We start from the raw sequence: 22,380 nt of genomic DNA on the forward strand, positions 1-22,380 counted from the left end.
AAAAAGTCTACCTATAACCATAATGTTCTATGATTTAACCCTAATAAAATCTCGATTTCCAATTCTGTGGCGGTCAGTATCCTTCCTATGTGGGTTTTCCCTGCATCATACTATGAGGACACTCTTCTTTCTGGTTCTAGTTCTGTGGACAAAAATGGATGCAAATTAGCAGTCAACCAGGACGAAAACTGCCTCTTTAGTGCCACCTATTGGAGGTAGCCAGTCACTGTCCAAAATTTACATAGGCCTTGACTAAGAATATAAGCCATCCAGAAAGTTCTACAAAAGGAAAGACACTTTTCTACAGACCGCCATCTTGGGGTTGTGGCCCTGTAAAGAGACACCTTTATTCCACATGGATGAGAGCTTAGTTGCATTACTCTTTTCCCAGTGAACCCTGCCTGGCCTGTAATTCTCCCTATGCCAATTGGTAATCTCCACAAAGAGACGCAGCACCATCTTACACCTACATCAAAGGCCTGGACCAAGCCAACAAGCCCCTGATCTGCGCTGATGAGGGGCATGAACCCTGACACAGCTAAGTATAGGCCTCAGAGAAAACTTTAGTTTGGCTAATATCTCTAGTCATCTTGCAAGGTCTACAAGGCACATACAAGGTAGATCCTTCCAATGGGTGGCACTAGAGAACAGATTTCTTCCTTCCAGATTTGGACAGTCAGACACAGCTCAAAACATCAGTAACCACAAAAAGTAAAATAAAGTTTATTGCATTTAAGTTGCACAACAAAGAAAACACAAACACGACAGCAGGAACATTAATGAGACCTTAAACTACACAAGGACAGGACGGACACAGTGTAGGCATGTCACCACAATCTGACCAAGGAGTCAACGATGATCCAAAGGCTCTGTAATACGAGGTTTACGGACCGGACCAGTCACAGAACTCCCCTGAATAGTAACTACGGCCATATCCATCACCTCTCCACAGTATTACGTCCTTCCTGTATTGTGCTGTAAGTGGAGCAGAGCCAAGGAGAATGGGGTGCGGCTCTTAAACCCCAAACACAGACCATGTAAACAACATTGATCAGATATCCTTTGCCCTGAATGAAGCAGTGAGCATAGAACCAGCGCCACCTTCACAGCAGAATAAGAATTACAACATACTGCCTCATCTGTCACCATGTCCTTATACCTGTGCACTGACCATTTGTCTCTGCTGTACCAGGACCAAACATGGCAGCGCTCATTTCCAGGACCAGAGGCATGGTACAAGTATAAGGGATGTCTAGTTCCAGCCGATTGCAGCAACACCTGTGGAGAGAATGAGTTAAATATCCTGACTAATGATATGTCTAAGGCGGAAACTAATACTTCAGACCTGGACCAGGCAACTTCACTGTGGCTTCAGAGCATTACCCAGCCTCCCACTCCTCAATGCTTAGTCTCGCTGCCCCCCCGTCCAACATCACTCCCAGTGCACCCTCCGTAGTGCAGGACCTCAGAGCCCCTCACCACTCCACAGAGCACCACCTGCCACCCCCTCCTCATTGCATAGCGTCACTGCCACTAACACCTCCAGCACCTCCTCTAAGGTCAGTTTATACCACCACACCCCTATTATCTTCAGTACAGTCTTGCTGACTCCATCATTGCTGCAGCAGTCACATGGATTGCAGAAAGCCCTGTTCAGATGAACAGAATAGTTGATCTGCGGAGTCAATTTAGCCCTGACAGATGGCAGCAAATAATAAATCACAGCTATACTGAGGCCTGCACTGTGTGTGTATGATGTATCCCTGAGATAGTGACCAATATTCATCACAATTATACTCACACCTCAGCTGCTGCACAACAGCTTTTTAATTAATAAGGCTGAACATTACTGCCCATCTGTGATTAAACATCCTAATCCTCTCATGCTGCAGGTGTGCACTACAACGTACAATGTTCTGGTACAGCTGGGGTATGCACGAGGTTCTGCAGCAGCTGATGAGATGTGCACTACAACATACAATGTTCTGCAACAGCTGGGGTATGCACTATGAGGTTTTGCAGCAGCGGAAGGACGAAACTATAACACAGCTCAGCATCACCACTGGGAGGTGCAGGACGTCTCCCTGACAGTACAAGACAATGGTGCCCGACCTTTTTGACACTTTAGCAATGAATCTAGATTCTGTTTGGGATACGAAGGACACTAATAGCTCAGACATATGTTCAGGACATCCTGCGGCTTCCATCTGGCATTGGAAGAGATAGGGTAGGTTGAAAACCCTCTAGCTTGGAGATCATAAGTATCAAAGCAACACTTCCTTGATTCGCCAGGTCATCAAATTTATTACCAATCTAACATTCTCTGGACTAGCTGGGGCACCAATCTACTTATGTCAGGATCTAGAGGTGTAGCCGCAGTATACTATACAGAATCTGTATACCTCCATGCCCCACTGTATCTCATCTAGTATGCCTCTGTATCCAACCAGATCTCATCTATCATGAAGATGTCCTAGCATAGTACTAGAGCCCTCAATTGTACAATTTTCCACATAACCCTCCCCCCTTACGTATTTTCTTATTCCATTACACCAATGAACTTGTCGACTCTTTTTCTTGTCAAAGAGTATACGAATTGTAGAAACAACCACTTCAGCGCCTCTTGAAGGCCCCCCCTCTTACCTGAATGCTTTATGTAGATGTGAGGCTTTGGGTGTGACAGCAGCAGTCTCCTATTCTTACGTAGTTCACACTCCTGCTGTCCACCATTGTCATCTATTCAGGACCAAACCCTCACTACAAACAGTTTGCATGGTACTCACCGCGCCACTTACCTACCAGCTAGGGGGCGCTCACCTTGGGAATAAGGGCCTCAAAACACACTAAACACAGGAAAAGAATTGAGAACAGGCCTGAGGCAGACAGACAGGACACTGGGCAACAGACAGATGAGATGGCGAGAATAAACATTCACCATTAAAAGGGTTTGTCTGGGGAGGATTAGAGTACTTACCTGGTCCCAGGGATGGCGACGATAGACCTGGAGGTTCTGGCGATGTCATAACATTGCTGAACCCCCATCATCGCCATCCTTAGGGAAACGAAAGTACATTAATACTCCTCGGAAAATCCAATTAACACTCAACCTCATGGAGATGGAAACAGCAGGGGAGAGGGAGAAGGCTTCAGGGATCTGAATGTAACCATAGGAGAAGTCCCCGAAGTGGCCAAACGGTTGGACACAATCCAGGACACCCCCTACAATGTACATGTGGGTTATGACTAGCACACAGCACAGGCTCTCCGGGAAAGAATAAAAGCACAAGTAACATGCACACAGGTTAGCAGAGCAGTGGCAGATACACAGTCACACCAGTCTATGACCTACAGGGCTGTATACAGGTATATACCTGGAGCCTGCACCCTCAGCCCAGATACAGAGTGCAAGTTAGAAATAAAGAGATGTACAAACACAGAGTACTTACAGATAACAACTAACCTGTACTGGCAGGGCTGTGCGTACTCTTCTCTACCAGTAAGGGGCTGAATTAACAGAAACAAAGGCGTTAACGGAGATGCGGCAGATCTATTCCCTGTATACAACCCAACCCCCCTCGTGCCTAGGTCTGAGCAATGCAGCCATGACACTAAATCCAGGAGGAGCATCAGTCTATAGGGTCACAATATATTAGAAGGCTCCGTTCCCACGGAGTAACGCGCCGATCAAACAGACACGTAAACATGTGTCAGAGTGAGGCGCTTCAAAACAGATCCCATTAATTTCAATGTGTAGCGCGCGTAAGCCGGCACCCATTGAAGTGCCTCGCTCTAACACGTGTTTAACGTGTCTAAATGAGCGGCGCGTTACTTATAAGGCGTCAGTGCTCCAGATCTGCTGCTTCCCTCCACACAAAAGCCATCACCTAGGGGGCGCTCCTGGAGTACAGATTTATACAACTCCCATTGACATCAGTATTTTATGTGCAGGGAGCTGCATTGGGGTCCATGGGAGTGTGGAGAGGACTGGGGGATGTGGAGCTCAGACACCTAGAACCATGGATTAGAGCAGCAAAATTATTTTGATTCCACTTTTCAAAGCAAAAAAACCCCAAATATAAATGAATGAAAGGGGTACAAAGGTAACTGAGGTGTAAGGGGTGAGACAAAGATCATCTGGTAGTGGGAAGAATATATGATCCACTGGACAGGACCAGCAAGACCTTAACTTAAAGCAAATCTTTCCCAACTTCATCATCCAAGTGACAAGTAATGGATCTGACTGATCGTGAGCCCTGCAGGTGGCGCCTCCTAGCAAATAAAGTAATAGACACTGGCAGTAGTCAGACAGGAAGGAGCGGGTGCACTCCCAAATATTGTCAGAGCCTAGGATTTATTCCCTCACGATACGATACAGCAGTCTGAAGACTCCCGGGATCCGGTTATTAGTATAACAATGATAGGGTTTGTAGTATCTGCTTGTACGTAGCATTCTGTGGAAAAGGGATGGGCTTAAGGGACATTGGTGGTCGGGGAAGAGTACTGAGCAGCGAGCGCCAACCAGAGACCTCACAAATAGTAACCACTACATAACACCCTCATTTCTAGAGGGACGGGTGAGGAGAGGAGGTGGTCCGCCTAACCCAGCCCATCCAGAAGAGTAAAGATTGCTACATGTGGTAACCTATATAACACACACTATACGATTGCTCAGCCAGCCTGAACTCAGACAACAATCACTCCCATCATTGCCGGACTAGTCACCATCAGTCTCTAAATTCATTATTTTCACCTTTTCTACCTGTAGGATATCTCTTGCAATCACAGATGGGTTAAGTAAAGTATGGTCCCCATTCATGCCTGCACCAGGAGGGGGCATCCCAACACATTCTTGATGGCATTGTCTAGTTTCAGCAAATACCGTATATACTCGAGTATAAGCTGATCCGAATATAAGCCGAGGCCCCTAATTTTACCACAAAAAAAGCTGGGAAAACTTATTGACTCGAGTATAAGCCGAGGGGGGAAATGCAGCAGCTACTGGAAAATTTCAAAAATTAAAATGGTCGGAGTTTTTGGGTGCAGTAGATGCTGGGTGCTGGGGAGGGGGTCTTTTGGTTGTCTGTCTGCCCCTTCCCTGAGCTTGAGGACAGTTTTTTTTTTTTTTCCCCACTTGGAATTCAGTCTGGCTGAATATAGGGGATCTGCAGTGCTCCTATTAACCCCTTCCCAACAGAACAGGAGCACTGCAGATCCCCTATATTCAGTAGACCGGGCACTGTCAGACACAGGGACACCTAATGTGTATGTGTTTCACAGTCACTTTCTACTTTTGCATGTATTCTAGGGAAAGAAGGGATTTACAACTTTTTTTTTAAAGCTTTTTTTTTCCCCCCACTATTATATGGTAGATTCTATACACTGATATTGCGACTGGTCAGTGGTTGGCTGGGATCAGTCACCTCAGGACCCCGCCATCAATGCTGGACTCCCCAAGATCACTCAGCGGCAGCTACTGCACTCCACAATCATCATGACCGACGTACAGAATTTTAAAGGAAGGGGATAAGGAGACTATACATAAGAATAATGGCTGTATCTGATGTCAGAGACTATAATTCACTGGTAATATGGCAGATCCTGCCCTGAGGAAACATTTACGAGTTTGCCTGTTAGGATGATCAGTCACACACTACAATGTGTGTGGCCATCTTGGAGCCAGACGACCTGATGTACACTCATTGACAAAAAAAAAAAAAAAAACCAGATAAAATCCTCATATCAGTGCCAACTCAGCATGAAGTTATGTTGGTTTCCAGTGTAGTCTGGTTAGACACTGGGTCTGGTCATACATGTGCTTCCCATCGTGCTCTCTACGGATACTTCTAGACAGTGCACCCCAGATAAGAGATCACAAAGCTACACACGGCTCTGCAATTCACAATCTACAAGAATATCTTGCCCAGTTGAGAGGCAGCACATCATTAGACAGGGAAGCAAGATTGTTCCCATGATTTTCTAGGTGTCAAGTGCAGGCACGGGGTGAACACGCTCCATAGAGACAGCAGTAGAGGATTGTCTGATCTGCCCACACACACACATCTCCTAGAGATTCCTTGTCCATCATCCAGACAAGTGGCGCTTTCATTACACACCCGTCTTGCAGGAGATTTGGCGTCACAGTGCCCATTACGTGTGCTGCAATGACAGCCAACTTCCCCGTCGCCTTTATCTGCTGTGGTGTCATGAACGAGAAACCTGGACAGCTACAAACTGAAACTGTGTATTCTTTAGTGATGAATCCGGGTTCTGTTTAGGAACAGATGACAGTTCAGATTGGAGTATGAAGACCTCATAGTGAGTGATTCAATTACTATGTCCCTTGTATCACTACTTGGGGTGTCCAATGTTATGTACAGAACATCCTACAATCATGTGTTGTCCTATGGCAGGGCAGACATATGGGTGTTTTTAGTATATGCTCAGCCACAGACAGCAAAGGTTTCCCAGGAAAGTCTCCAGATTATGTTTCCTCAGTCTGCGTAGTCGAGGCGTAATTACAAACTCAGCATTTATGGGTACAACAGGAATTCTAAGCTACAAGTACGCAGGATTTACAGGCCCAGCGGCAACATCTGTGGGCAAGTGTGCCGCAGTATACAATACTGAACCTGTATACCTCTATGCCAAAACATCTCCTCGTCTCCAGGTTAGCCAAATAGGATATTGGAGGCCTCCGCCCAATGGTATAGTCTTACCATAATTTTAGCGCTAAAGGATTTTATTAGGGACGTTAGTATTTTCATTTACTTCTTCTGTGACCGGCTTTCAGCTTTCCAAACTAACCACCTTCTTTTTGGCCGTTCCTCTAGAAGCTTTGAGTGCTCGTTTCAAGATTTCACTCCATCATTACACGGAGCGAAAGCTTCATTTTCTTCTAACAACGAATCCCTTGGGCTAGAGTATTATTTTTTTTGTCAATAAGTGTACATAAATGCCGCCATGATAACAAGGACAGTCATGTCCACACATTTTTTTTTTATTGTTACGTCCAGAGATGATATATTACACAAGAAAATTATGACACTGTACAAACACACACACCACACACTAATACACTACAGGCCAGTCAGCATGGAGAGTCTACAAGGGTGACCTGCTGCGGATGTTGGGTGTGAATTTCAGAGATACAGGAGATGTAGGACCTGGTCACACAGATAAGTTTATTGAGCAGCAAACATTAACCACATACATGACAGATCATGCTTCAGCACAGTGCTAGTAAAATGTGACATCTGGGCGGGAAGCCAAGAGACATTACTGTCTAGAGCACGGGGATCTGAGGCTGCATTACATGCCCAGAAGGGGCAGATGGTTCATCACTGCAGGCACAGACTGGGGATTTCTAGCGACCGATTTAGAAGGATTGATAGGATGTGTTGTGTTCGTAGACAGTAATGTAAAGAGTCTGGACATGTGCAGACAGGAGCATCTATGGGGTGCTAGTGTCACCAGGATGCTAATACCTTCTGGACTGGCAGACACTGAGCACCCATCCGGAGCCTGTAAATTGCTAAGGTGGTAGGGAATAGGACTAAATGCAGCAAGTTGTATTAAACAACAGTGTACCAGCAGAATCCCTACATTACAGAAAACGGCAGGGGCCTTCACCAAACTTGCTGCAAGTTTGGGGACATATATATCCAACAGCTAAGGCTGTGAGGGCCCCTGAAGAAAATAAATGCCACTTGCCTCAGATTGAATAGGGCAACACTGAGACTCAGCCTGTGCTAGGGCAGTGCTATAGGGAGAAGAAAAAGGCTCATTTTAGAACAGGATTCAGTAAGTGAAGTGAAACACATGCAAAACGGATAGAACAGATCCAAGGATCTACAGTCTACCACAATTATTAGCCATTGGACCCAATCACCAGTATCCTAGGCACAGACTGCTAGTTCCCCCATTTCCCGCATGCTAGTTGGACCTGTACAAATGGCTGTCTGAGACCTCGTAGCTGGATCTGACAGCAGGAGGTGAAGGACTGCTTTTCTGGATTCAGGTTAGTACAGGTGCAGCTAGAGAGGAAACACACATCATGCAATTGACTTGATAGAAGAGTGGCGGCCTCTGCGGGTGGTGACATGCATCTGTACAAACCTTGGAGCGGCTCCACAGCTGGCAATTAATAAAAAGTCAGAAGGGTTTCTCTCGTTTTATTACATAATGCGCAAGTGAACAATACAGAGGTCAAAGGACACCTAGGTACAATGAACAGTCACTGCCCTCACCAACCAAAGTTGGGGACTAGGAGTCCAACAGCCCAGGAGGAGCTGTGAAGGCGTCACCTTACATAAAGCAAAGTAATCTTACAGAACTTGCCTTGTGGTGGTATTTGGCGCCTTCACAATTAAACGAACCCATATTTACTATACGCCACTTCTAAAAACCTAGATGGAAAAGAAGCCATACAGTATAAATTGTAACATCAGGAAAGTGTCCGCTCTCATGTCCCTCCCCCGGAAATAAAAATACCCTCCCCAGTGTAAAAGAAATGTCCAACAGTTCCTGGTGTGCGGGGAGATGGAGCGCGGCTATTTACACAGCACAAGGTGAGAAAGGGGTTAATCTCCAAACCTATTTATAGTGCAGCACGGTCAGTAGCGGCCACCTTGAGACATGACAGGAGGTCGCATTCCCATCAGCGGTCGAGGAGGCCCCCCTTGATATGGTGGGACCATAGGTGGTGCTTGTCCAAATGGAGGTATTGCACCTGGGTGAAAGCCTGGCATGCCTTGGTGTGGGCCCCCAAACTGACCTGAGGAGAGAACAGGGAATGAGTTGGGAGATGCAGACAGAATAGCGCTTAAAGCAACAGTACAGTACAGAAAACTCATCCAAAATCCTCTGTGAAAGGGGTTTCCTACCAAAGGACGCCATGGCATACGGCTAGCATAAAAAGTAATAGAAAACCAGTGTCCACCCTCTGAACTGCCTGGTTTTAAGTGTCAGGACATAAATAAATATCTTATATTATAAGAAGATCATAATATATTAGAAGATCTTAATATGCAGTAAATCCAACATCAGATGAAGCAAATCACACAACAGTTTCCACTGCCAAACACTGCCATTTTGTTCTAATCTATACAAGAGACATTGTTCTAAAAGTCTTGTGGTTGTTAAAGCGTAACTCTGCAAGCATAAGGCTTTGTGCCATGTTCTAACAATCCTTCAATAAAGGCCACACGAGTCCAGCCTTTTCACTGCGCTGTCTTGGACTTACACTTGTGAATAATCTCACTGAAGAATATTTTAAGTTGTTTTGAAATGGGGTTGTAATCATTCCCAAACTGAAAGGCAGCAGTGAATGCTTCTCTAACATTGCTGAGGTCTTTCCTTCTTGGTGTGGTGTTAACACATGCAAGTGTTCCAGACCAGCAAACGGACAAAACTGCTGCTTTTACAGGGGTGACCATTAACCAGGGCAATTGATCCGCAGCATGTACACCATTAGAAGTTCAAATTTTAAGATCTACTAATGCAGGGGTCTCAAACTCACGGCCCGCAGGCCAACTGCGGCCCTTGGGACAATAGTCTGCGGCCCCCACCACGCAGCTCCCTGCATGTCCCTTTAGTGTTGTACTTAAACTTTCCTCCGATCACCCCCCCCCCCCCCACTCTTATAACAGCGATAAAACTGAAGGACCTGTGTGTGACGTCAGAAGTCACGTGATAGGGAGGTGTGTCTTAGTGTGCCAGCCGGTAGTGTGTGTGTCAGTAACCTAGGGTCAGAGATGGAAGGGGAACTTTATATTGGGGGCAGAGAAGGAAGGAGAACATGAAACTCGGGCCGGAGATGGAAAGGGGTGGCATGAAAATGGGGGTAGACGGAGGGGGGAAATGAAACTGGGGGCAGATGAAGGGGGATATGAAACTGGGAGAGAAATGGTGGTGGGAGATGAAACAGGGGGTAGATGAAGGGGGGGACTTAAACTGGGGACAAAAGGAGGGGGCATTAAATCGTGAGAGTTGCTTAAGGGGGACCTGTCTGCCTCTAGTTGTCCCCAGTTTAATGTCTCCGTCCAGCTACCCCTACGGTTTAATGTCTGCTTCTAGCTTCCCGAGATTAATCTCCCCCTCTCGTTGCCCCCAGTTTAATGTCCCACTTCAACTGCCATTAATTTATTGCCCCCCTCCAACTATCCCCACTGTTTAATGTCCCCCTCCAGTTGCCCCAGTTTCATGTCCCCTCTAGTTTCCCCCAGTTTAAACTGGGGCAGGAGAGGGACTTAATACTATGGGGCAGTTGAAAGAGTATATTATAATGTGGGGACATATAGTCTATGGGTGACTGTAGGAGGATTATACTGTGTGGGAGCACATGAAAAATGAATGAGAATGGGCGGAGTCAACATAAAAGTGGGAGGGGCTAAATTGGTTTAAAAAAATATATATTATATACACACACCGTATTTTCCGGACTATAAGCCGCACATAAAAACCTACGATTTCCTCAGAAATCGTAAGTGCGGCTTATAGTCCGGTGCGGCTTATATATGGATGGAAGCGGCGGCAAAGACTGCGTGCCGCTTCCATACATACATAAAAGGCACCGTAAGGGTGCATTCACACTACCGAACGCCGGCGTGTATCACAGCCGTACACGCCGGCGTTACAGCAGGGCTGCCGGACACTTCCTATTCATTTCTATGGGAGCAGGCATGCGAGCGCTCCCCATAGAAATGAATGGACAGACACTTCCCATTCATTTCTATGGGAGCCGGCATGCGAGCGCTCCCTATAGAAATGAATGGAAAAAAGCAGTCCATTCATTTCTATGGGGAGCGCTCGCATGTCGGCTCCCATAGAAATGAATAGGAAGTGTCCGGCAGCCCTGCTGTCACGACGGCCTGAAACAGAACGTGAAACTTACCCAGCGGTGCAGGGTGGGCGGGCGGGCGGGCATTCAGGCCTCCTCTGCCTCCGATGTTCCGTCCTTCTCCTCCGGCGCTCGCTGATAATGGCCGGGGCGCAAAGTCTGCCTGCCGCCGCTTTCAATAAGATATAATGCGCACCGGACTGCGGCTTATAGTCCGGTGCGCCTTATATATGAACCGAGACGGACTATAAGGCGCTCATGGGCAATGCGGCTTATAGTCCAGTGCGCCTTATAGTCCGTAAAATACGGTATATATATATATATATATATATATATATGTATATGTGTGTATATATATATATATATATATATATATATATATATATATATATATATATGTCCTGATACATAAAAATCTGAATTCTAAGACGGTGGTGGATACTATTTATTCTCATGACTGTACTAATAGGTCACGGAAATCTGATCCCAACAAGGAAAGTAGTCGCTTTATTCCTTGCTCTCAGAGCTGCAGATCTCTTCACCTTTGAGCAGTATGCCATAACATATGGATTACATATAATCTCATCTGCACACTGTTGGGAATCTATCATTTTACATATCTATGTACAGATCCTTAACCTCAAGAACCTTAAAATAACGGCACAGCCATGGCACTGAACTTTACACTCCAGTTAGGTTGTAGTATAGATCTAAGAAAACAAAGGTTTCGAGCTAACACCACTCACCATGAGGGGGCATTGGGTGTCTCATGCCAGGCTGCTGAGGTGGGATGCCAGGTTGTGGTGCCATCATAGCTCCAAGAGGGTTGCCAAGGCCTCCCATGGGTGCCTGCCCTGGCCGAGGCAGGTTACGCTGGTATTTCGGTAGCTGGGCACGTTTTTCTTCCTGAAAAATATCAGAAATCACACAAGGCTCTATTAGAGTAAGCAAAACCTGACACACAAGGGCAAATGAGAGCAACAATGTGAGGCTAACAAGTTACACAATAGGCGATACAGATTCCTACTAAGTGACAGGAAAGAATCAGGACTTACCAGTGATATATCCTCATCTGGATGGATCAACTTACTAGTAGCACTAGTAGTACTCAGGGTAGCAGGCTTACTTGTTATGGAAGCAGCCGGTTTAGCAGCAGTGCTATTTGTGGTGCTAGTGGTTGACATATTAGGCTGGGTGTAAGCAGGAAACGTTGGTTTAGGAGGTTCAGACGTGGTCATTGTTGCACTGTTCAAGGGTTTAAAGTCTGTGCCCACCGGTCCTGCCACTGTTGCTGGAGGCTGGCAAAAGAAAAATCACACATTGTCACATCAATAACCACAATAAACCCAATGCACAGTAACAAAGCGTGAACAGAGCAAAGCCAGATGACCACACCACAGCAACGAGAGTGGAAGCTCTATATGGCTAGAGAGAAGATGGAGAGCGCATGGGTCAAAAGGGTATTCAGGCAATTGTCTGACGTCAACCCTAAAGAACTGCCAGAAAGAAAGAGCGCCAACTCTGGCAGTCCTAGAGAAGTGGGAGTAGTGGAAACAAGACGACCAGCAGCTGAATTCATATGTGGCAAAGGGGGCTGGTCTCATGATAATCCGCTGTGGTTGGACTCCCAAACGACAGACAGTTAAAGGGGTTTTCGGTGGTGGTCCAGCTGCTCAGTTCTGTATGGAGGGGTAGTCAGGCAGCACAAGCACCACTACATTCATTTCAATGGGGGTCTGAGCATTCGGACCCTCACTGATCAATAGGGGAGAACCTGTGAGAAAACCCCATTAACCCCTATCCTGTGGGAATGAGATGGAAAATTCCTAGAATAGCCCCATTACTAAAAGCAGACATAATACACCCGGTGTGGTTCCACCAGTCCCCCCTTCACCTCCTGTTATATGTTTCTGAAACTAGTCTATGTACAGTGACAGATCCATTCAAAAACAGAGTGCATAGGGTGCAACACGGTGGGTCAGTGGTTAGCACTGTAGCCTTGCAGTGCTGGAGCCCTGGGTTCAAATCCTGCCAGGAACAACATCTGCAAGTAGTCTGTATGCTCTCCCTGTGTTTGCATGGATTTCCTCCCACCCTCCAAAGACATAGTGATAGAAAAAAAGTCTATATGGGGCTCACAATCTACATTACAAAAACAAACAAAAAATATGTGCATAGTGTAGCCTTAAAGATGGCAGCCATAGGAACCACATCAGGTATTTTATCTATGCATTCTCTGTAAGCTAAGGGGTCTCCATCCATAACTGCTCCTAGAACAGAGGCCATTAATACATGAAGGATAATGCATGCACAGATTCTCCAAAGTCTGCTATGAACTCACAAAAGCAAAGAAAACCTGGATTGTCTGCAGAAAGGGACTGCACTTTGGAAACCCCACAAATTTACATGGGACCCTGCATCAATTAAGGCCTCATGCAGATGGTATGCTATGGACCAATGATACACCATCCATACTAGCGCCATTAAATATATTGCACAGTACAGCAGTGCTATGGACCGCCGACGAGATACAGCAATGCACAGGGTCCATGCACTATGGACCGCTGATGCGACATCTGAAGCCACAGTGCCATATTATACTGCACAGGGTCTGTGTGCCATGCACCGCTGCTCCACATAGTCAAAGTGCCATCAGATGCCATATTAAGCTGTACATCAGTGAACAGGGGTGACCGGTGAATATATTAAGGTTGGATGTGGATGGTGAACTTACTAGAAGGTACACATTCATGCACTAAGCCATCAACGCCCAAGTAAATATAATGCATGCATTAACCCTTTAGACCACAGTAAAACTCAAGACCTTCCCCTATTTAAATGGTTGCTCTTGATTGGGTTGCTGTAATTTAATGGACAGGAGTCCAAAGGGTTAATATGTGAAGCAAAAACTAAAATACTGCAAGTTCCTGCATACTTGTGCAGCACTAGGGAACAGAACTTTAGCAGGTGCAGAGAGGCTCTCTGAACTGGAGGACGATGAAGCTGAACAGGTGACGGGTGATCCCATCTGTAGCACAAAGAGAGGAAGCAGTGAAGAGAGATCACAGGTGAGCGACCCCTCATGACCCACCCCCAACCCTTCCAGACACCACACAGGCACATCTCACACACCATCACCGAGTAGTCCTGTCAGAAGCATGATTTATAAAGTGGTCCTCCAACTCTAGAAGAACATTGTGCAGGACTCCGTTACATCACAGGTTTATTGATTCACTCACAGAGTATTCTGCATGGTCCAGCTGTGGTCTGAACTGAAGACAGCAGACTAAGCGTCTCAGAAGGATGCTCTGCCCCCTACTGTCTAGCTGTGCACACCACAGCCGAGCCGCTTCACACAGAACACCCTGAAGTAAAATCTTAGATAAACTGTGTGTAGCTTTAAGACATCAAAAGAAGTTTCCCTAACCCCACAGACTTTCCACAGCCGAACTCCTACAGGCCAAGCGCACAAGTTATACATTTGTACTAAGTGTTTTATTGCATATAGAACGTAGAGTATAATGTATATAGATGACAACATATACAATGAGGCACCGCCCTATCACTACCTGCTCACAGTTCAAGGCAGGTTAGAGAACCATAAACAGGATACGTCTCCAGTCAGACATGCTTACCTGTCCAGCACTTGGGAAGAGAGGCTTGGGCACAGATGGCATGGCTGGGGCAGATGTACTGGGGGATGGAAGTCTGCTAACACCTGGAGCGGAGATGGGCTGAGCCTGTGTGACAGCTGGGATACCAGGACGTGGGCCCACTGGTGGTGGCACACCTAAAAGGCAGAAAACAGGAAGATTATGAAGGGGATTGGCCCTTAACCCAAACACTCCTAGTTATTTTAGCTGCCCAGATCTGTTCACAAACCTGGAGGCAAACCAGCCATCATGGGGGGGATTCCAGGGGCGTGAGGGTGCATCATGCCACCCATTGGTAACATCCTGATGGAAGAGTAAAGATTGAGAAAACTTCAAAACCAAGTGAAGAGCTTCATATAAAATAAAAAAGAGGTCACAGAAACTCACCCATGTGGCATTCCAGGCATAACAGGCGGGATTCCAGGCATTAGTGGCGGCACAGTTGGCAACAGAGGAGGGATACCTAAGAGGAAAAAAAAGATTATCTGTAAGAGGATCCGTCATCAGTAGGCGAGCCTAGGGCTCTCCAGTCCTATAACAACGCTCTTGTAGGCCGCAGGATGCTCGCTCATTCACATCAAAATAGGGATTTTTTAAATTTATTTAAATAACTTGTTCCACACTGACTTCTGATTTGACCATTTTCTTATGTGTATTTGTTCTACTTCAGTAAAGGATAAGCCTTTTTTTTTTGTAACGCTGCAGAAATCTGCATGTGAGCTCTGCAAATACACAACAGGTGAATTTATTAGGACCAATGGTTTCCATTCTATCCGTTCCCCCCAAGTGTCATATGCACCACAGTTATTTAGAGGAGTCCGCCTCTTGTAAGCAACAGGACTGAAGACTACATGAGCTGTGAGCGGCCAGAGATATCAATTATTATTTGTAAGAGATTACTGAAGGAAATGAGAGTAAATGGCAGTCTGCAGATGCCCAGCGCTGATCTCACTTTTCTTTAGCGTAAATGCAGCAAAGTCTGAATGAGTCATTATGATATCTGATATAACATTCACACACACATCCGGCTTTGATGTACTGGCTGCTAATGAGTCTGTGTATAGACAGGGCGATGTACACACCAGAGGCAGGCACAGGGTACAGCAGTCACTGTGACACCACTAAATCATCTGCCCACAGAAACTCACACCAAACATAAAAGACATCAGACAGGTAAGTTATGATGGGCAAGTGCTCACCTGGAGGCATGCCCGGAGCACCCGCTAATCCATGGAGACTTGGCATGTACCCCTGCTGGGCCTGCATTTGTGCTGGGAATGAATTGGATGGCCCAGACTCATCATCATCGTCATAATCTGAGTCATCCTGTTTCTTCTTCTGTCCGTCAGCTGGGAAAAGAAAAAGGAGTTGTCATAAGGAGGAGTCAGACGAGAAGCCCCCCTCCAAAAAAAAAACCCTGATTTTGACAGCAGCAGACATACCACCTTGTGTCTTCTGCTCTAGTAGCCGCCTCCTCTCCTCCATATCTTTCTCAGGAATTCCTTCCATGCCATAAATTTCCAGTTCAATGTCTGTCCTGCCAGGGATGGCATTGGGTACGGCATCAATGGTCTCCTTATGAACCTAGAAAAAAGGAAAATGGTAAATGTTCAAAAGATGGCATTACACATGGTAATCAACACTCGGGTAATAGGAGACGCACAGTGGCATGAATCACCTCTACTGTATCTCCACATGACTAATACTGAAGTTCCTCCACATCTGTACTGTGCAAATACCTGATGTCACACAGGGCCTTAATAGGGCCCCCATAGAAATGCACAGCACCTCTACATCCGCACATTACTAATATCATACAGAAGCTACACAGCACCTCTAATGTACCCCCATATCCCTAATATCACAGAAAGACATAGGAGGCGGAGTCAAAAAACAATAGTGTGTCAAGTTCCAGCTCATGCCATGCATCCCACATATGGCTGCCAACAGAGCAAGTGACTCAGTACAGCAATACAATGCACTGCCCACGCCAAGTACATACTGCTCACCTGCATGCAGTGGATTGCCAGTCCTGGGCCTGTGTACAGTTTCTTGTGACAGATGTGACATTTGAAATGCTTGGCCTTCTGATGCTGGATGAGAATCTTCTCATCATCAAAGTCTCTATTGCAGTACCTGATGGTCAGTCAAGGACTAAACACAGATGAAAAGACTTATTTATAACATAACATTCAGGGCAGAGGCTGCACATGCTAAACCGATGAGGTGCAGATACGGTAATAACGCCTGTAAAAGCATGACTATACACTGAAAAGTCTCCTACGAATTAATATGAATGAGATACTTTTATTTACGTTAATCTGTTCTCTGCCACTGGTGAGGAACTGGTTAACAAATACTGCAATCGATTAAAGTCATTAAATGTCAGTATAGAGCAGTTTTGCGCCCTGTCCGATCATTAGAGCAGGGACCAGCGCTGCTGCATGCCTGTGTTAAATGACTTTAAAGGGAGTCTGTCACCAGAAATGAGTGTATTAAACTAAGCATATAGTAGCCTAATCCTTTTCTAAATTCGTTCCAAGTATTCGGTCCATTCTTATAAGAGCCATTATACAAAGGAGCAACCTGGAGCCCCGATGGCGTCTCTGGCTGCTCACACCCCCACATATGGATTGGCTGCAATGTCACTAATAATGGGAGAGTGACAGGGCCGGGCAGAGATTCCCAGTCTCTCTTGTATTCTCGCGGTCATTCCAGGATTTTCATTATCGACACACGGTCACTACTCCCACTCCTGTCTGAAGATCCCAGCATGACTGTGAGTATATAGGGCCAGGTAAGACTATGAAATATCTGTCCGGCCCTGTCATACTCCAATTAATGAAGACATGGCGACCAACTAATAGGAAGGAAGCATGGATGGGGATGCCCTCGGGACTACAGGCTGCTCATTTGCAAACAGGGCTTAGAAAGATTACTTGGGAATGGACAACTGAGCTTAGAAAAGGAAAGCAATATTACATTCTGCTGACCCTGGGGTATTTAACTGTATGGTGACAGATTACCTATAAGCTATTATGGCATCTGTTAATGTGTCCTGCATCAATGGCAGAGAACAGGTTAACAGATTCTGTCATCAATTAGACGAGGGTTACGAGGTGACTTTGGCCATAACTCACATTGCCGACCAAAGATGGCAGGGACGTGCTGCAATGCCTTTACTGTTGTAGGTGGAATGGCATTGTGACCCTTAGCGAGCGATAATCACACGTATCGATAGACATTTTGCCATTGGCTACTGTGGCACACTTGGGGCTGCAATGTGACTATTCCCTAACATTAGTGAAATAGTCGCAGAGCGACACAGTAATCTTTAGTCATGCAGCAAGAGTCAACCAAAATAACCACGCAGACTTTGCGTCACTACACATGTCGGTTGGACACATTATGGGAGTTTTATTAACTTATGCCAAACAATTGGCCGACATACGTCGCAACTTTTTAAAGGCCTGTCACAAGAGGCTTCTTTTTTTTTTGCACCTCCCATTTTCATTAAAGCGAATGTAGTGTGGTTAGTACAGCTACAATTAAAGGGGTATTCCCATAACTCTTGTTCTGCAGGCTCTGTGCTCTCTTCACTTCCTGGATTTCTCGGCACATTGGTGGGCGGGGTTTCACTTCCTCTATGTTTGCAGTCAGTAATGAGGGATTGGTTGTAAATGCATTACTACAGTATAAAGCCGATGTGGAAACTGATGTAGCAGAGCTGGATTTGAGTCAGCTTGCACTACATACAGAGGTAATGGACTCCTTATCTCACCCCTTACCAGCCAAATTCAATTAAAACGGCTGATAAGTGGAAAAGCTGAAGATAGACAGCACAGTAATCTTGGAGCTCTCACCTCCCCTATCTGAGGAGCTCTGTTGAGACATACACAGCACAGAGGTGCACCCAGCCCCCTCACCATTTTAGCTCACAACTCGGACAGAGCAGAGCTGACAGCTTTCTTTCAGAGCTGACTACTTTTTAATATCAAATTTTTTTTTATTTTTTTTTTAAAACGGCATGGAATCATGGCAGGAAGAAGCCAACACCCAGGACTACTCTGGGATTTGACTTCATAAAATGTGACATAAAAAAGCCTCGCTGTTTCGGTGACTTTTCTTGCCAAAACAGCGGTAAAAAAACCGACCAAAATAAGCGAGGCATTTTTTTTCAGCGCCCCATAGACTCCCATTGATCTCTTCAGACGGAAGGAAATATTTGAAATTGTTCGGTATTTAAGTAAATCAAATTGCCAATTCTTCTTTGACAAAGTAAAATGGCCTTTGTGACAAGCATTGCAGTAAATTATTACATTTTGGGGTCTCTTTAGACCCCAGAGATTAATTGTTGGTGCCTAGGGTAGGGGGGAACCATCATATTCACCTTCCCTTACTTCTTTCAGGGTCCCTTACTCCTCACAGTGTCTGGAGATTTTCCTGTTGATGTCATGCACCCATGGTCACCACTGAAAACATTACCTACCCCCCTTCTGCCACCTATTATACTCTGGGGTCTTAAGAAGTAATCTCACATCCAGTCCTATCTGAACTTGCTCAACCCGAAATTAATCACAGACCCAAGCCACCCAACTCCCCCCCCCCAAAAAAAAACAAAAAAAAACACAATACTGGGTGTCTCGCCCATCTCTAGATAAGATAGGAATGGCTTGGCTCTCTGGGTTAGGAGTTATGTGCCAAGTATGATTCGGAGCTCTAAGAGTCTATTCACACGGAGGAAAATGGTGAGGAATTTGGTGGGGAATATCAGTGCTGAAAAAAAAGCCCCCCATTGACTTCAATGGGTTCCTAAATGAAGTCAATGGGGGGGGGGGGGGGGGGGCTTTTTTTTTTTTTTTTAAATCGGCACTGAAATTCCACATCATATTCCTAAACCATTTTCCTCCATGTGAATGGACCCTAAAGGTTAAAAGCTATGAGATATCTCAGGATTTCAGGGGGACAAGGGGGTTCAGGCTGGATTCACACCTGTGTTCGTTGCCCATTCGGGCATTTAATCATTCTGCAGAACTTTACTCTCCGCATTTTTAGGTGGCAACCTGGCGGACCCCATTATAGTCTATGAGGTCAGCGGGTTTCCTTTTTAAAGGGATCCTATCATTTAGAAGGTATTATTTTGTCCCTAACACGTCAAAATAGCCTTAAGAAAGGCTATTCGTCGTCTTCTCTAGGCCATCATTCGGTAGAAATACCGGTTTTTACCGGTATGCAAATGAGTTCTCTCGTAGCACTGGGGGCGTTCCCAATGCTGCAAGAGAACTCTCTCCAGCACCGCCTCCATCTTCTTCAGGAACATCCTCTTCTTGTGTTTTCTTCTGGCGTGGGCGGTGAAACTTGTAGGCCTCAGGCCTGGGCAGAGCAGACTGTGCATGCCCACAAGAAAAATGGCCACTTACACAGGAAGTCGGCTCTGTCCTACAAGTTTCACCGCCTACGCTGGAAGAAGACAAGAGGATGTTCCACAAGAAGATGGAGGCGGCGCTGGAGAGTTCTCTTGAAGCATTTGGGACGCCCCCAGTGCTGCGACAACTCATTTGCATACCTATAAAAAATGGTATTTCTACCGAACGGCGGTGCGGAGAAGGCAATAAAAGGTAGGAGACGAATAGCCTTTCTTAAGGCTATTCTGAAATAATACCTTCTAAATGACAGGATCCCTTTAAGCAGACCGGGTTTCTGTTTGTCGGGTGCCCAAGCATTACCAAAGAACAGAAACCCAAACACAGGTGTGAACATTGCCTAACATGTAGGGAGGGGACAACACTATTATACTGCCATAGGGCTCTCTGGATAGGGGGATATATATGTGAGATCGCTCTGTGGGTGGGAGGACTGGGCAGGACTCTCCAGAGTATGTACCAGGTGTATGGGGCATGGCGATCTGAGGTGTGGATCTGCGGGTCGGGGCACATGGAGCAGCTCTCTGGGGGAGGGGGACAGATATACCCGGGATATGATCACGGCCCTTGGAGTTGGGGGATACGAGGGCCGGCTCTCTTAGGGGGGAGGGGACATGACCCGCTATCAGGCACGGCTCTATGGTCGGTACATGACATACGGCCATCGCTCTGGCGGTTGCATTACACGGCACAGCTCTCTGAGGGGAGATACGGGGCTCGGGATATGAGGAACGGCTCTATAGTCGGTGAGATACACCCATACATGAGATACGGCCATCGCTCTGGTGGTTGCATTATATGAGGCGTATGGCACAGCTCTCTCTGAGGGGAGATACGGGGCTGGGGATACGAGGCACTGCTCTATAGTCGGTGAGATACCCCATACATGACATACGGCCATGGCTCTGGCGGTTGGATGAGGTGAGGCGTATGGCACAGCTCTCTGAGGGGAGATACGGGGCAGGGGGTAGGAGGCTCCGGGGCACACAGTGAAGGATACCAGCACCAGGGCTTCAGCTGCTTCTTCTTCTTCCTTCCCATTTCGTCTACCGAGACGTCAGACTAAGAAATCCGCGGCTGAGAAGTCCGGAGACCGAGCAGTGAGGAGCGGCCACAAAGAGCGGACAAGATGGCGCCGAACGTTACACTCCGCCTCCTCTTCCCACAAAGCACCGCGCCAAGGCGGGGACATCATAGCCACGCCCAAGTGGGAGGGACTAATAAAGCGTCACCAAACTGTTATGTGTTATGATTGTTGGCTCTAACGTAAAGGAGGGGGCAGCACTAATATACAGTCATAGAGCCGTACAGGGAGGGGGGGACACTAATATACCCCCATAGAGCCATACAGGGAGGGGGCAACACTAATATACAGTCATAGAGCCGTACAGGGAGGGGGGGGACACTAATATACCCCCATAGAGCCATACAGGGAGGGGGCAACACTAATATACAGTCATAGAGCCGTACAGGGAGGGGGGGACACTAATATACCCCCATAGAGCCATACAGGGAGGGGGCAACACTAATATACCCCCATAGAGAAGTACAGGGAGGGGGCAACACTAATATACCCCCCATAGAGCAGTACAGGGAGGGGGCAACACTAATATACCCCCCATAGAGCAGTACAGGGAGGGGGCAACACTAATATACCCCCCATAGAGCTGTACAAGGAGGGGGCATCACTAATATACCCCCATAGAGCTGTACAGGGAGGGGGCAACACTAATATACCCCCCATAGAGCTGTACAGGGAGGGGGCAACACTAATATACCCCCCATAGAGCTGTACAGGGAGGGGGCAACACTAATATACCCCCCATAGAGCTGTACAGGGAGGGGCAGCACTAATATACAGTCATAGAGCTGTACAGGGAGGGGGCAACACTAATATACCCACCATAGAGCTGTACAGGGAGGGGGCAACACTAATATACCCCCATAGAGCAGTACAGGGAGGGGGCAACACTAATATACCCCCCATAGAGCAGTACAGGGAGGGGGCAACACTAATATACCCCCCATAGAGCTGTACAGGGAGGGGCAGCACTAATATACAGTCATAGAGCTGTACAGGGAGGGGGCAACACTAATATACCCACCATAGAGCTGTACAGGGAGGGGGCAACACTAATATACCCCCATAGAGCAGTACAGGGAGGGGGCAACACTAATATACCCCCCATAGAGCAGTACAGGGAGGGGGCAACACTAATATACCCCCCATAGAGCTGTACAGGGAGGGGCAGCACTAATATACAGTCATAGAGCCGTACAGGGAGGGGGCATCACTAATATACCCCCATAGAGCTGTACAGGGAGGGGGCAACACTAATATACCCCCCATAGAGCTGTACAGGGAGGGGGCAACACTAATATACCCCCCATAGAGCTGTACAGGGAGGGGGCAACACTAATATACCCCCCATAGAGCTGTACAGGGAGGGGGCAACACTAATATACC

At 46.6% G+C, this 22,380-nt stretch overlaps 1 protein-coding gene across 3 annotated transcripts; it reads right to left on the reverse strand.

Moving 5' to 3' along the window:
• Nucleotides 1–8,155: 8,155 nt before the first annotated feature.
• Nucleotides 8,156–21,070, reverse strand: ZNF207 (zinc finger protein 207). 3 transcript variants are annotated; one of them, XM_075279542.1, is made up of 11 exons: nucleotides 20,914–21,070; nucleotides 16,500–16,626; nucleotides 15,936–16,074; nucleotides 15,690–15,839; nucleotides 14,878–14,953; nucleotides 14,720–14,793; nucleotides 14,473–14,627; nucleotides 13,773–13,865; nucleotides 11,893–12,135; nucleotides 11,584–11,743; nucleotides 8,156–8,773 (listed from the first exon to the last, which is right to left on the reverse strand). In XM_075279542.1, exons 1-11 carry the CDS (start codon nucleotides 20,952–20,954, stop codon nucleotides 8,613–8,615), a joined length of 1,419 nt encoding a protein of 472 aa, XP_075135643.1. In that variant the 5' UTR covers nucleotides 20,955–21,070; the 3' UTR covers nucleotides 8,156–8,612. The 3 variants fall into 3 exon arrangements, with proteins under 3 accessions (XP_075135643.1, XP_075135642.1, XP_075135644.1); XM_075279541.1 differs by having other exon boundaries at nucleotides 15,933–16,074; XM_075279543.1 differs by lacking the exon at nucleotides 13,773–13,865.
• Nucleotides 21,071–22,380: the final 1,310 nt, after the last annotated feature.

The sequence above is a fragment of the Leptodactylus fuscus genome, chromosome 6 (assembly GCF_031893055.1).
Source record: "Leptodactylus fuscus isolate aLepFus1 chromosome 6, aLepFus1.hap2, whole genome shotgun sequence".
Taxonomy (NCBI): Eukaryota; Metazoa; Chordata; class Amphibia; order Anura; family Leptodactylidae; genus Leptodactylus; species Leptodactylus fuscus.